General features: G+C 33.2%; 1 protein-coding gene across 1 annotated transcript in view; it reads left to right on the top strand.

Moving 5' to 3' along the window:
* The window catches only part of LOC119833903, a 38,745-nt gene extending 22,016 nt beyond the window's left edge, over window positions 1-16,729 (top strand). The window contains exons 4-9 of the mRNA XM_038358124.1: window positions 5,334-5,539; window positions 7,981-8,121; window positions 9,411-9,613; window positions 11,022-11,206; window positions 14,849-14,972; window positions 16,528-16,729. Coding sequence (XP_038214052.1) covers window positions 5,334-5,539; window positions 7,981-8,121; window positions 9,411-9,613; window positions 11,022-11,206; window positions 14,849-14,972; window positions 16,528-16,635 — 967 coding nt within the window. The 3' untranslated portion in view covers window positions 16,636-16,729. The remainder of the gene's footprint in view (window positions 1-5,333; window positions 5,540-7,980; window positions 8,122-9,410; window positions 9,614-11,021; window positions 11,207-14,848; window positions 14,973-16,527) is intronic.
* The last annotated feature ends 301 nt before the right edge of the window (window positions 16,730-17,030 follow it).

Below are 17,030 nucleotides of genomic sequence, written 5' to 3'. Positions count from 1 at the left end.
ACCCTCCATATCTGGAGGGCCTTCCCCTATCCGCCACCTGGGGACGCGCCCGATGGGAGACCAGAAACTCCACACGGGCTTGTATAATCCCTACTTCCCTACTAATATTATAAATGCAAAAGTAACTCTGTCTGTCTGTCTGTCTGTTACGCTTTCACGCCTAAACCACTGAACCGATTTTGATAAAATTTGGTACGAAGATAGAACTGAACTTGGGAAAGGACATAGGATACTTTTTATCGCGAAAAAAGAGTAGAAAGGGTTGAAAGAGGGGATGAAAGTTTGTATGAAAGTTTGTTATTGTCAAACCGATTTTGATGAAACTTGGTATGAAGATGAAGCTAAACGTGGGAAATAACAAACCATAATTTTTAATGCGAAGAAAATACTCCTTACCAGGTCGCGCGATATAAACGAATTCTACGCGGGCGAAGCCGCGGGCGAAAAGCTAGTTCCTTATAATTTAGCTGATTATTTAACGTATATACCCAGTACACTGTGATTTGTGAACACGTGTGTTATATATTTCTGAGCACAATGCATTTCTATAAGCCGATACTATGTCATCAAGTAGTGATTTTCTTTTTCCTTTGTAATATAAATTATCTTAACGATAAAAAACTATTTAAATTTATGTAATACTATGATTATTGTTGAATCTTATACAAGTTTCTTAAACTTATACCACCTATATCTTAGACCACCTACCATAATAAATGTTATTTTGAGTGGACGCTCCTTTTAAGAAATGAAAACTATAGAAAGTTCTGGCGATGAAGGCTTGATACTCTTTACTGAAAGGTGTTTTTATACTAGAATGGAACTGAGCTCATAGTTCCCCTAATGATGAGTGACCAACGGCCATGAACTTTAGCAGAGGTAGGGCCTCTCTAAATGCGTTGCCCGCTTTTAAGCGGCAAGGGATAACGAAAGGATTTACGACAAGGATTAAAGAATGGGAAGGGTGAAAAAAGGATACATACGGGCTTCTAGCCCATTCATTGAACGAAAAAGAATAGCTTCCGCAAGCTTCTATTTCTCGGCGATCTTCTGTGTTGGGCCTGCTCACACCGGGGAAGGTCGTGATACCTTCCTCGGTGCGAGCTGGCCCAATTCGTGTCGAAGCGTGTCGAATTCCCAAATTAACCATTTGTCACCGTAAGTGAAGAACTGAGTTTTATAGTAGCTATACTGATGCAATTATTTCAAACGAATTTATTGAATTTAGAGTGAGAATTAATATTAGAGTGAGTTCATTGTATAATATATTAGCCAGGAAATCATTCATAATGTGAATAAATCGGTAAATTGCGTTTATTCGTACTACACATTTGCAGAAGTAAATAAATCGTGTATAAACAGCATTTTTATATACTTTTTCTGTCATAAAAAATACTTTTAATCTAATAACTCTCACCGATCCCTTAATGGCAAAGTTCACTGAAATTTTTACCCAAAGTAAATTATAGATTTTTTCACCTTACGAAGAGTATCAGCGAGTCTTGCGAACACAGTGTTGCCATTAGCGGTTCCCAACTTCCACACCTATAACTTAGGTATCGCACTTCGCTAAGAGCGAGTTAAAGATTAGTATGGAACTCAATTAAACCAACAAAGTTCGCGGGCTCGCGATCCGTGTAATTAAATTTCTGCTACCTAAGTGCTGCGTGATACGAATCGCAATAGGTACTTAGATATCTCCAAATACATACCGCATTTTGCCTTCAAGTTTTAGGTTCGCTTGAATAAGTTCTAATGCGTACAAGCCATTGTAAAAGTTGTATTGCAGTTGGGGATATTGCTTTTATACTCTCGCTACGGGCTCGTACAAGATAAAATAAAACTAAGTGCTTGTAACAGAATTCTGTTGCTTATCAACGAATACCAAACAGTACTTTTGGTGCGCCGCTTCTCGCATCTATGGAACAATGAATATTGATGATAAGGAAACTATTTTTAAAATAATAAACGTGTGCAGCAATTTTTGCAAAAGGAATTTAACTATGTTCGGGTCCCAAACCTCAAAGTAATTTATTACCGATTAAAATTTTGTCGTGTATTCAACGAAATTGAAAAAATAACTGCTGTTTGAAATTTTCATAACAATATTTCCGGATACATTTAATAACGTAGATAGTAAAATATAAATGCTGAGGTTTTATATTTCTCCTTGCTTGCAATATGTAAATTGTAGTTAGAACGAGCTAAGCTGTGACCTATGTCAGATACAACGTGCTTTGCGTGTAATCTCTCAAATTGAAGTCCCGAATTCGGTCGTGAATAGGAACTTATACAACACTAGGTACTACGAAAGCTTCACCGGCGAGGTGATTTTCAGGGTACAAACTTGTATCCCTTTGGGAGTAGGTTTTATCAAAATCCTTAGCGAATGCATACATCTTAGTGATTATCTCCATATTTCAACCCTATCGGTCCAGTTGTTTCGGCTGTGCTTTGATAGATCTGTAAATCAGTCCACCTTTGTATTTTATATTAAAGATTAGTTTAGGTATCGTTCTACTTCTTAGTACGATTTTATTCGTGTGGTTTAAAAAATATTTGATTAATTGTCTCTATTTACTGCTACCATTACAAAAAAATCAATCAGTGTAGGTAATGTTTATATCGCGTTTCGTTTCTATTTGTATTTATTTCAGTAGAATTCTCTAGAACATTTCAATGCCATGATATATTGTAGATGTTTCTTTATGATTATATGTAGTAATACTCATTATTCTGTGATAGAAAGGTAAACCTACATATTTCAGTAGATACCACGAAGTAATTAATTTACATAGCAATGTATATGTACACATAACATAGAAGTAATAAAACTAAATACTTTAATACGATGTATATCTTACAAGGTAATTAATATTTTCAATCTAACCATTTATGCTTTATATTCAACAAATTGTGCTAATTATTCTATAATTGCGAATGAAAAATGATCAAGAATGCTCTCACATTATTTCTGTAGCGAGGTAATTTATATAGACATAAGTTATAACTTTACCTTCAGTGTTTGAGTAAGGTATTAGTGTTATGATGCTGTATGCGATAACGTTATGTCGAAAAGTTATGAGTTATATTACTGTTTAAATCCAATTACTGTACTCAATTTATGGTTTTATATATTGTTAGCTCCATCTATCTAGCTCTCATAGTTATTGTAAGAAGAACAGAAAATCCCATGACGTTCATTCTTACCGTCAAAGCCTCTCACATAATACATCAGACATTCGCGACTCAATATATGAATCCAAACAAAACTTAATATCCTATTAAAGCGACCATATGACGTGTACACAAATAAGCAAATACTAAACAAGATGTGTTGATTCATTAGCTACTGATAATTTAGCTGAAAGAAAGAAAAAAAAATAACGTAATATTTTTTCTTCTTGTCATCAAAATAAATAATAATATAGCAGTTAAATCAAACGAACATCTTAATCCTCCCTTTATTTGTGACATAAAAAATTTGTAACGAATTCATTGTGTTCAGTTCTAAGAAACATCGATCGAATTATTTCTGAGCAGATTACGTTATTTGATTAAGGGATAAATATTTAAGTCTGGATGTCAACAGACTATGTAAATTGTGTGTCATTTGTTTGACCTGCTAGCGAACCTAGAAAACTGGGTTAGGGAATCGATTGTGGCAAAGAAAGAAAAAAGCCCCTCACCGTTGGCGGTGTAATTCCCGCCTCCGAGGTAATCCTTTAAGATGAAACTTTGAGAAATAACTTTTCTATGAAACTAGCTGTTACCCGCGAAATGGTTTTGGCTACGAGATATAGCTCTCTAGAAACCTTTTTCGAGTCTGAATCGCAGTCTATAATACATTTTAAAATAATTTAATTATTAATAAACAGAATTTATTTAAATAATGTAACTAATTAGAAATTATATAAAGTATTGAATATGTGCATGTACTTTAAAATTTGATCCTTTAAATATTGTGTAAAATTTCTTAGAATAAATTTACAAAATATTTCAGTGTAACCTTCTTTATCTGTTCTTTTTCTTCCTTCTTTTTCTAGTCTGTTCTTGAATAAACAAAAGCACATGAAATATCTCCAATGGTTTACAACAAATTTGGATTTCATAAAATATATCGTGCATATTATGAAATCCTAATTTGTATTATAACATTAGATTCAACTAACTAATACAAATTTAAGCAATTTAGTAACAAAGGACAATCGAAATGAAACCACAAATAAAACCGAAAAGTTTGAATATTCATCACTCGATCACGGGCTGCGAGATAGATTGCGTTAGTTTGATACTTAAATAAACTTTTTTGGAATCCATTAAGTCCATAAATATGGAACAGCTCTGAAACCTAGAGCACATTTTTTAAATTACAATGAAGTGTGAAATTACATAGCTTTATTTATTTCACCTGGGACCGGTGTAATTGCTCGCTCGAATAGTTCGGCTCACTTCAAATAGCAAAGTTTTAATAGATATTCCGCTTTTACGTACACTACTATAGAATAGGAGGTAAGATTTATACCTACCATTATACTGCTTCATTATGCTCAGTACTATGTGTATTCTAGATTCTATCAAAAGTTTAGAATTTTCAGAGAATTGCTTTATTGACTAGTTCATCTTATTAGTGTATATTTGGTGTGTATTTCATATCATTTAAGTATTTCTTGTTTGTAAACATTACTGGAGACTCGACTATAAATGTGATTGCTTATTTATTTCTTAATAATATTCCAAAGCGAATAGTTATTATGCTTTCAGTGGTAATTATTTACAAAAGCCTATACTTAATTATTCACTAAAGAGTCACATGCAATTTTCGTTTCATTACATTAATTTAAAAGTCTTCATTATGTGTTGTCTATTCAATTTTCGTACTTGATAATTCAGGATGCAAGTATTCATATACGAAACTATTCATTTTTATGCATCTAATCTTTGTCTAACTTGTAAACAAGAAAATTAAATTCGTTAAGTACATTCATTATTCATCAATGTCATTTGTACCTATATACCTCTAACTCGTATGTTACGGAATAAATACACTCATCAACTAATCAATTACAGTTACGTATAAAAATACAGGACATATAAAAATATCCTAAATCACTCAATTATTTCATTACTTAGCCACGTTCACAGCACTCACTCGTTACAAGCGACAACTTTTCAACGAGAAAATTAAATTCATAGAGAATTATGTCCATTATTCATCAATGCCCTATACACCTACAAATTCTCTATCTCTATGTAACGCAATTAATGACCTCTCCAACGAATTCATTACAGTTACAAAATGAAAAATATTCTAAGTTTAGCCATGTTCACAGGCAGGTGAACCTAAAGATCAGTTCCCAGCTACTCACCTGCTTTAACTGGAGTATGGCGCCTCAGAGTGAGATGGTGGTGTTCGCGCGGGTCAGTGAACCCGCTGTGGACTTAGAGACTACGCCGGCAGATGGCCCGTGGCTGGAAGCCACCTCCGCGGCCGTGCCGTGGAGTCTGGGTGTAGATATAGGCATATGGAATGCTGTAGGTAAGAATTATTGTATTCCATTAAATATTTTAAAAAGATTTGATTTTAGGTGATCCTAAAGGACAGACTGTCAGTTCGTAGCGTATGTTTTTTTGTAATTTATATTCATTTACAGATAGATTTGTTTTGTATATAAGTTTTGATGTCGTGATATCATATAGTAAATAAGTTCTAAGTATTTTCATGACAAACGCACTTCTCAAAAAAAGGCTATTAAAATTATAAATGTTTTTGGTTAAATTATAAATAACATTTTTATAATATTTAAAATCCGCTAAGTAGGAAATATAAAGGTATTATGTAAATCAGGTGGCAATTCAATTTAAAGGTTTTGATAAGACATTTGGTTTGACAGCTTTGATAAGAATAGTTTAAGACACAGATTGCCTCCTAAATAGCATAATGTTATGACCACGAAGACCAAAGTGATTATAAGTGTACAAACTTGATATCTAACACAGACTGAGAATACGTAATGTAAAACAGCTCAAAACGTCAAAGCCACATCACGACCACGAACTCCAAATAACTTTTAAACTCCTGCTTCGCAAACTTAATCCTGAATCGCAACTACGATGAATCTCATAAGAATACGGCTCCAAACTTTATAACGGATATTTATATTTGCCTTGAAATAACTTGCGTGACCGGGGAATATCGGTCATATTATATAAAAGTTATGCTTTCGCATAATTTACCTATTTAAGAAACAGATTTTTGTAAAATCCCAGATCTGTAATCTCTAATTAAATACAATTAATTATGATCTATACTAATATTATAAAGCTGAAGAGTTTGTTTGAACGCAATAATATCAGAAACTACTCAACCAATTTCAAAAATTCTTTCACCGTTAGATATGTATGTGATGCTTGAGTGATAAAAGCTAAATGTGTACGTAACACGGGCGAAGCCGGAGCCAACCTCTTGTATAATTGTACAACTATTGATGCTATTACATTCTATCGATCTATCTAAAATTGAGATTTAGTAGATATGAAACTGGATTAAAAGGAGTATATTTTTCGAATAAAAAATAATTAAGTAAAATCAAAGCAAACATAATGTCAGTATATCCGTATTAAAATTAATATCATTCAACAAATTGCTTTATTATCTAGTAACCTTCATTACCGGAGTATCACAGTAAAGCTTTATTTGATTCAAACTTCCTCATTGTTATAAATCGTCTCAGTTCATTTAGCATTCAAACGAAATTGAAACTATAAATAGCGTTATATCCACGCCGACTCTAACATAATAACCACAAAGAAACATTTATCAATACTTGTTTATCTTTAAATGAATAAACTTCGGTACTGTAATTTTCAATTCAGGGGAGATTTCATTTGAAATATGGAAAAGCTGTACTGGAATCTACGATTAAATTTGTCTGTAGACTGAAACGCTTTGCGTTTTAAAATGAATATATTTTCTTGTAGTAGAAATTCTACATATACGTTGCTACTACGATGTTACTTGCACTATCGACTATATCTTATAACTTCTATTGTAATTCGGTTTCTGTTTATGATTTCTAATATGAGATCTAATTAAAAAATTTCAACCGTAATCATCTATATAAATTGGAAGTTTAGTAACACAATAATGTTCAATAACATTCAAATAAAGACATTGAAGCTGTATTTTATATAAAGTATTTTGCATAAATCCTCAGGCGTACAAAGCTTCGTCAAAACGCTCCACTTCCATGATTTAAACATGAAAGGGAAATGAAATTGGCGGAAGGATTTTCGATATAATTGATCGAATCTGTCTAATTATAAAATGAATTATTTTATTTCTCATTAGATCAAAAATACTCTCAAATTTGATTGCTTCATCTAGACAAAAGATGTAATAGAGGTAAATTCAATGTGGATAAAATATAACTTATTTTTGGTGTCAAATCGTACACCGTTTAGGAGTAGTCTGTCAGTGTGGCAATCAATGAGGCTGGCAAATTCGCTGTCAGGTAGAATAGACCGTGCTGCTGTCAAACTGCTTCTCTGTAGGTTTTATGTGAAATAAAGTCTATTAATTTAGTACGTGTATTTGGCTTGTAACGAGGTGAATGTTCCATTTTAATTTATGTCCGTAATATTTAATGAGAACAAGGTTCAAATTGAATGGATTAAAATGTTGAATTCTTATTAATAATCTCACACGCATTTATGTAAAATATAATGAAGTAGATTTTATTAAATCATTTTAAGTTATGTATTATGTACTATAAGTCTCTTAAGTAAAGAAAAAACGATTCCAAATTTGTTTTTCTCCATTTACTATAAAGACGCATAATATGTATAATAAATTTAAACGTACATCTTTTAAATAACTGACAATATCTATCTGATGTGTTTGTTACGAAATATTAATAATAATTAACTTAGGTTCATCGTAAATGTATTCCTTTTTAATTATATAAATGATTATTATAGGTTGGGCTGGTTGGGGAGAGTGGGGGCCTTGTAGTAAAACGTGTGGGGGAGGGAGACAGACACGTCGGAGATACTGTTCTAAACCCACATGTGAGGGGTACGGGGAACAGTGGACATCATGTAACTCCTTCGATTGTGAAGGTGAGTTGAGTTAACACAATTAATATCATATTAAATTATAGTCTGTTTGGAAGCTGCGTTCTGGTCCTTATTACATTGATCAGACTGTGTGTATGTTTGTTTATTAAAGCAAGAGTCCAGTTACGGCACGCTACGACACAAATTAGTAGTAGTATCAACTACAAAATATCGAAAAAGTAGCAAGCGAATACTACTGTGTTTTATTCGGTGAGGAGGGCCGGAGACCTATATCATTTTTACTTACCTTTCCCAGTCCTTCCTTTTATTTCCTTTTTTCAATCCTTTCCCAATTCCATTTTCTATATCCCAACTCTATTTGTACATTCTTAAGGTCTGCAAACGACCTCGGTGGTAGCGTTGATAATGTTAATTAGGCAACCCACCAACTTCATTGCTGACGATGACATAAAAAACATTGTATTGCTAGATTTTCTAATTGTAAAGGTACTCTTTACTGGCAATTTGAGATTAGACACGACAATGTTTATATTCGTAATGCACATGATGATGTATATTTTGACAGATTGTTTTTAGCTTGCAATTTTACTTGAAATAATCTCGGTAAGAGGAACCTTATATGGTGCTAGTAAAGTTTTATCACCCACTGAACTGTGAAAGTGAAACAATAATATATCATCTGCTACACTCACGAATAACATACTTTGACAGGCGGTAGACAAAAAGTTTTATATTGGCCTCCATATTACACGACCTACATAACAATTCATTAGAGGCGTCGAAATTTTTCCAGAATAAACACCATAAAGATACATGATTGATTTTACGAAATACTAGAAGCCAATTAAGTACTTAACATTCGGAATTCTTCTTTAAATAATTTCTTATAAATTACTCCCACACAATGTACTATTAGCTTTACAAAAATTTATTGTGATAACAGGATTAAAAAATTGTTGATAAGAATAAATCTGCACATGAGTTCCGTTTAATTTTTGTGTGGCGATTTAGAAGATAATTCAATTAATATTTTTGAACCCATATCTGTCAGAACTTGATGGCTTGACTCACTGAATGACTGACATCACAATATCAACGCACATTCCAAACCACTCGATGGATCGGGCTGAAATTTGGCATGCAGATAGATGATGACATAAAAAAAAAATAAAAAAAAAGATGTCATAACGTAGGCATCCGCTATGAAAGAGTTTTGTTAAATTCTACCCCCAAGGGCATAAAATAGAGAATGAAAGTTTGTTATTAGAAACGCGCGGGCGAAGCTGCGGGCAACAGCTAGTTCAATAATAAAGTACCATAATACTTTTTAGGTACAATAAACCCCCTCGCACCAAGCGCGCGGCGAAACTTCCATCCCGCCCAAGCGCGCTGGGGTCGCGTATCCGACCGCCCTCACGCGTTCACTTTGCGCCCAAACTCCTACATTTGGATCGCTTCCTCTGAACTGTTCGCAGCGGGGAAGGCGTTCCCCAGGGAGTTCACTTTATTCCTGTCTTTGAGGTTGCGGCCTGAGGTGAGTTGCGTTAACTGTAAGGTTAATAAAATTGTTGGAAACTGTAGTGTTCTATTTACTTTTGCTTGAGAATTTTCAATGCGTTCATGTAAGTCATTATTATTATTGCCACAAAGACTTAAACGTGTAATGGAAATAGGTAGTAAGTACAATGTAGGAGACACTATTTTTAAATAGAAAAACAAAATCAAATGGAAATATTACCAAATTTTAGAATCGTACCGATTGTATTATCTTTATGATAATAAATAAGTACACGCTGAAAAAACTTCATACTATATCCATGTAAATATATGTATCTACACCTCTTGTAAATTTAAATTAAAAAATTCGAGTTGTATCGTTTGTATGATATAAGTTCAAAGGAATACCACGAAAGGTTATTAATAGATTAATTGAATCCTTGCTTCATACAAAGCGCCTTGAAATTATATCCAACAAATAAATTACTATAAAACCCTCGCAATTTGTAAATATTTGCATAATCTTAATAATTTCAATGAATTATTTATAGTGTCTTTTCGTATTTTAATTGTTTTAGGTTCTTATTTGACTATCTAGATTTAGCAAAGAGATTAATTTTTTTTTATTCATAGGGCATAGATGGGCAATAAGAACTTATTACTATTGGCAACTTTTGCCATTGTCTGACGTAAACTACTAAAGCTATACAAAAGTTAAATACATTAAGAATTAATATTGCCTTAAGCTTAAGGCACAGGAGTAAATGAGAATTATTCTTTTCTGCGGCAGTTTAATTTAAAATATGCTACTTTCATTATATTTTAAGAAATATAAAGTATTATTAATATTGGCCATTATAAACACTAAATAAATCAGCATTTGTGACCGCGAATCCATCATAGCTCGCGTACTAATTCCATTTTCTGGAGCTGGCGAAACTTGGTCTTGTTTTACTTTTGTCTGCTACTGATATTACACTTACAACCTAAAGTAATAAATAACTATATAAGTCCTCTAGAATGTTACGTATAGTTATGTTATCTGTGACATAACCGACTAAAGTGGTGTATGAACACGTCATTCCCTGAGCTGATGAAGCGCGAGGCAGCTCAATAGCTTGCTATAGTACGAGTTTAGGTGGCACTATATCTATTAATATATATTATTATATATGTTATACTATATTCACGTTATCGACAAATTGAATATGAGTGGTTAGTTATCGAGTAGAGTACCCTACTAGAGTGGGGGGTACGGGCAAGGCACGCTGTTCTCTGAGCTTGCGGGTCAGCGTGCTTTACCGTGGTACGTCTTTAGGTGGCAGTTTATCTATTAATTTATTTTATAAAAAAAGATTTGCACGAACGCAATCGTATTCTCATATAACCGTTAGTTAGGGGGGTGGACATTATTAAATAAGTACTCGAATACACTGCCCCACTAGAGCGGGGGGTACGGGCAAGGCACGCTGTTCTCGCTGCGCTCGCGGCGGCGCTCGGGCTCGTTCCTGTCGCTGGAGCTGGCGGGGCGCGGCGCGGCGCGGCTCGTGCACGCGGGGGGCGGCGCCTCGCGCTCTATATACCTTGCCGTGCCGTTGTACGACTTTCGGTGGCACCATATTGCTATCAGGTGAGTGTTTGACAATCGTTGTATAAATTCCAAATTATTGTATTTTTTTTTACAGTTAACAAAGACTCATTTTGTTGGTAACAATTAAGTCTTAACAATTGTTAAAAAACAAAACGCTGTCGTGTGTATCTTCTCGTTTTATTTTTGCTTTATTAAATATTATAAAAGATGTTAAATTGCAGATTTTTATAATCTTCATGCTTTTATAAAACATAATTTTATGCAAATAAATATTTTTGATATTCTCTAAAATGATTTTATGCATAACGCAAAACAGAAAATACTTAGTTTTCCATTGATGGAAAGTATGTATTTCGTACATAAGAAATATGATATATAATGTATTTTAACATAACCTAGAATTATTTCAATAGAATACTCTTTTATAAAATAAAATGTTGTATAACATATCACTATTTAAGCAGGGAATTGATATTCTCTTTTTACCAAAAATCGAATTTTAAACAGTGTGCTCTGTTGTATACGATATAATTTTATGTTTCCATTGAATATGTTACATAATATGATAATCAATAGCGTGAGGGATTAATCAAATATGTCATTTTATAAACAGTCTAGGGGCATTCTAATTAAATTCCGTTCCGTAATTTCTAGTGCACAATTTAATAAAACCGTCACAAAACAGATAATTTTAATTCCAACTACGTAATATGTAAAGTGAAGTCCCGTGTACTGGGGTATGGGGCAGATAATATATATCTGTTTCACTGATCGATTTTTTTATTAACAAGTAGGTGATCGGCCTTGTGTCCTGCCAGACCGAGACGATTTTTTTTGTGTGTCCCCACCGGAAATTGAACCCAAGACCCCTCGGTTCTACGCTCACGCGTTAACCACTGTACCAAGGAGACGGTCGATACGTAATATGTGTACATTTAAAATAATCCAACTTGTATATAAAATACCTCATCTTGATCTACAAGAATATCATAACCACTTCAGGTGTTTGGTTTAAACTTTTGGAAGTAAACAATTTGTTATTGAACTCTCCTAACAAGCATCTTTGTTATATGATAACATTTCTGAACTTCGATTAACTTTGCAATAACAGGCAGACTAGTCAATCTCTGTTATGCTATAATTAATGATTTATATCTAAAGGAAGACATTTTTAATTTAAGCCTAGCATGTCGTTCCTCATAGTTGGATATGTATGAACAATTCTTGAAGAATAGAAAAAGATCAATCATGAGGCAACGCCTGATCTCTCGGTCACCTATTATCCCAACTCGGCAATCGAATTTCTACTATTACTACTTACGTGCCCTAGGGACACCCCCTCATGATCGAATTCCTTCTATTCTTTATAGAACAAAAAGTCAATTAATAAATAGTGGATAAATTGATAATATAAAATATATGCATGCTAAATACATTTTAAGTAATGATTATGAACACGTTTTTTTGTTACTTTTTTAATTATTGTTTTTTACGTTACTTTTCACTCATCTTTTTTATAATTCCCATAGATATTGAAGTAAACTAGAAATAATTCTAATATTCTATTAATTGTAACTAACCATCTTTATACTTCTGGTTTAATTAAAGTATTACTGATGGATACAGCCTCAATTATTATTTGAATAGGATCGGATTAAAAATATTTCAATCAAACCTTTGATCTCGTAACGAGGTCGAACGCTTGATGAAAAGTTAAATATTAAATTTGTTTCTCTCAGATCGTTATTGCGCCTTAAATCCCTTTAAATTTTATTGTAAAAATCATTGATCACATTCGATAGTAACATCACCGTAAAATAGTTTGGATTAGATCACATTCGATAGTAACATCACCGTAAAAATATTTATTTTCAAAGCGAACTGAATGAAAAATGTATATTTGCAATCGAGCAGATATCGCATTCTGAAGTGAAACTCGAAGCCCCAGGGAAATTTTACCCTGCCCATGATGTGGGTTTCAACCCAACTTTTGCAAGTTAAAAATAGTTTGGAATGTGCTTGGCGAAAAATTGTTGCATTATTTTGTTTGCTCAGCGGGTTTAAGTATTGCAGTTTGCAGTGAAATCATTTCACGAGGTCAAAAGCTGTTGAAATTGTAATTTGCGGATCTGAGAGATACTTTAGTGGCTTTTAATACATGTATTAAATATTTTTAAATTATTAAATTGCGACAGAGATAACATATTTAATCTTCTGGTTCAACTATAATATCAAACCAACAAATCGTACCAAGTATTTGATTAAAGTTCCCTTTTAATATATAAAATGTTACTTTGATTGTTATATAATTGATAATATTGCCGACTTTGTCATTCATTTTAGACTAAGGCGAGTTCCTAATACAGTAGTATTTGGTACTCAGAAATGAATCCCAAGATATTAGACTCAAATAGAGTTCGCTTTGAAACCTTTATCGTGATCAAAAACACGTTGAGTGTCTCTTGCATTCCATTTTCACTTTGAAGTGTAGCATAAGCTTTAACTATCAAATGTTAATAAGGACCAGGAATATAGAAAACGTACGTAGAAGTCGGATTTTGTCAACCATAAACAAGTATATATTCGACACGAACGGAAACAAATTATCCTTCTTTTTATAAATGCCTTCCTCTATCTTTTTACACTTCCTATGTGTACTAAAATATAAAAATAACTAAAAATCCTCCATTGTGACATGAAAGAAATACAAATAAATAAGCAGATAAACACAATTTAGCATAATAGCTAATGTAAGTAAGGATTATATTTCACTTTGGGTATATCTAGATTACCTTGATGACGCTTCCATTGTGACGCTTCTCACAAAAAGCTATACCAATGCCAATTTTTCCCCTCTTCACACGTAATGAGGTCATATATATTCCCACCTCTATAATATGTAGCTTAACTACATACGCAATAACTCATGTCAAGCAATTGTAAGCGCAGAAAGGTGGCGTACCCTGGAGTACAATATTTAGCAGTGAATAATGAGAGACAAGATAAAAGAAGTAACTGCAATTCAGGACAAAGGACGAGAATTGTGTTCGCTTTAAAAGCATTGTGTGGGACACTTAAATCACCTCACATTATACAAAACGCCGGAGTTGTGTTAAGGTTAAATGGCTTTCTTTGAACTTACAAACTAATTTATCTTACTATACCATCCTTGCTGATATAGTATATCCATTAGTGGCTAATTTGATACCTATTATGTGATACTGGTACAGCTACGAGGCTTAGCGAACAATGGAGCAGTGCTGTACAATTAATGTTGGATTAGTTTACTCATTTTCTGGGCATGCTGAATAATTGGCCAGCAAATTGTATTTAAATTAGTTTCTGAATTAACGTATATACATATAAACATATCTATATCACTTTATATTTATGTTTTCACAGAATGTTACGCAAACAAATGCAACACGATTTAATTAAAGTTTTTTCATTCTTTTAAACGTTGATAATTCAGTTAATTAAAATATAAATTTAAATTAAGTAGTGCAACTGAAAACGCTTAAAAATACGTTACTTATACGTTAGTTATTTAGAGAAAAAATATTAATTTACAGAAAGAAAACGCATTTTCTAATATAAAACGTAGAATACTTATTTCTAACTGCTATAAATTACAGAAATACTCAGTATTCTTGCAGGCTACTTAATATTCCCATGTTCCAGCGTACACGACGATAACACGGTAAGAATATACGTAGACTGTCGTTGGCTGAGGACCGATGTCCTCGAAAAGGACGCTCTGGACACCCCGAGGGATGCAGATCTTATTATAGGCTATCTCTTCTCGGTAAGTGTCTTTATTAAATGTAATCAAAAAGGACCCCGATATTGATTGCGACCTTTTGCATACGCTCTCGTTTGTATTATTTTCTTAATAAGGCTTTTTTGTGGAAAATATTGGCAGGATGGTTAGTTGTTTATTTATTTATTTATTTATTTATAATGAATTTCCAACAAAGAACACAGTTTACATTTTTGCAAAGCCTGCCACATTCATAGTTTTCTGCACCTTAAATTACAGGAAATTACAACATTCACCTTAAAAAAGTCAAGTGTGTTAAAAAAAAAATTAAAGTGTAACATACTATTGTAAATAGATAACTATTAAATTTAATACGACTTCAATCAGTAGTTTTTGTTTATAATGAAAATGATAGAAATTGATTTACTATTATATGTATGGATGGGTTATATTGCATTTATTTTCATCGAGGCGGTCTAATTATTTATTTGTTAATAGAATAAAAAGATGTTTATCTGTAATTGAGATTCCAGGAAAGTATCTCGTCGTCAAAATATTTCCACTCCCCAAATTGGCAAAGTGGGTACATTTTATTAATCTCCCATTTCGCTAAAAGCTCTCTGTAAGCAGAAACATAAGAAAATTTACAATAAATCTTGTTTACGGCGCGATTTGATGAAAATAAAAACCGGAAAATTAATTTCCCAGGATGACACAATTTTCCTGAATAGTATAATATATCTTTTTTTCATTATGCTCACTTTTCGTAATGAAACCGTTAATCATTTTTATTATAAAGTTGTTTCTGACGTGCCTAATCGTAATTATTTTGTTTTTCGTTAACTCTATGGGTTTACTGAAGTCCCGTGTCTACTGGGGTATGGGGCAGATGATGTACATCCGTTTCACTGATCGATTTTCTTTTGGGACAAGTAGGTGATCAGCCTTCTGTGTCCTGCCAGATCGAGACATTTTTTTTTTTGCGTCCCCACCGGGAATTGAACCCAGGACCCCTCGGTTCTACGCTCACGCGTTAACCACTGTACCAAGGAGGCGGTCAACTCTATGGGTTTGACGATGTATAAATGCTTTGTAATTAAATTTTATTTCAATTACAGTTCATACACAATATATCATACAAATGTAATTTATTAATTTTTAATTGTTACTTAATATTCGTTAATATTCGCTACTTTAGAAGCTTAAGTAGCTTTAGTGAGACATGAATTAATATTGTCCGGATAATTGTTGTTTTTGTCGTGAGGCAGTTAGAATTTATGGTAAATTGATAATCCCTTTCACATTTCTTCTTCCTACTTAATATTATAAATGCGAAAGTTTATAAGGATGTGTGTGTGTTTCTTTCACGCAAAATCTACAGAACCGATTGTAATGAATTTTGGTACGTAGATAGCTGGATAACTGGAACATATAGGCAAATCTTTATCCCGATATTCCTACGGGGAAACCGCGGGGCGCAGCTAGTATTAAATAAATTATTACCAACTCATTAAGCACCGCCCACTGAAAACGATACCAACACACAGATGAAATTGGCAGTAACCGTGTACCAGCAAAACTAATACGGTTATACATACAGGGTGATTTGGAGCAATTAGTGCTGGTGCCAAAAGCAGGCCAGGCCCATAAGCAGTGCTCCAGCCAAGCCAGCGGCGACGTCGCCCCATATGTTACGCTTAACACGTAACTGCGATGCCCTTATATACACGTGAAATGAATTGATAACGAATACTCAAACAATTCTTGGTGTTAGATATTAATCTAGTATTTTCTTGTGTTTGATTTTACGCGAGTATTATACATTTAGAAATTAAAAAAAAAATTAACCGATTTCAAACGCGATTTATTCATTAACTGCCTCCACCTATTTCACAAACAACAATTTTTTGTATGACCTTCAAGACATGTAACATCTCAGTCTCCCCGTGACCACGCTCGCTGTAAAGTGTTCGAAACGTTTACGGTTAATAATATAATGAATTAATCGCGTTTAAAATCCGTTAATTTCTTAATATTAGATATGTTACTGTATCTGTTTGATTTCCAATTATATTACCACTATGATTCAATGTCGATCTTGAA

Source organism: Zerene cesonia, chromosome 18 (assembly GCF_012273895.1).
Source record: "Zerene cesonia ecotype Mississippi chromosome 18, Zerene_cesonia_1.1, whole genome shotgun sequence".
NCBI classification, from domain to species: Eukaryota; Metazoa; Arthropoda; class Insecta; order Lepidoptera; family Pieridae; genus Zerene; species Zerene cesonia.
The sequence above is the reverse complement of the archived record's forward strand: the minus strand, read 5'-3'. Positions and strand labels throughout refer to the sequence as shown.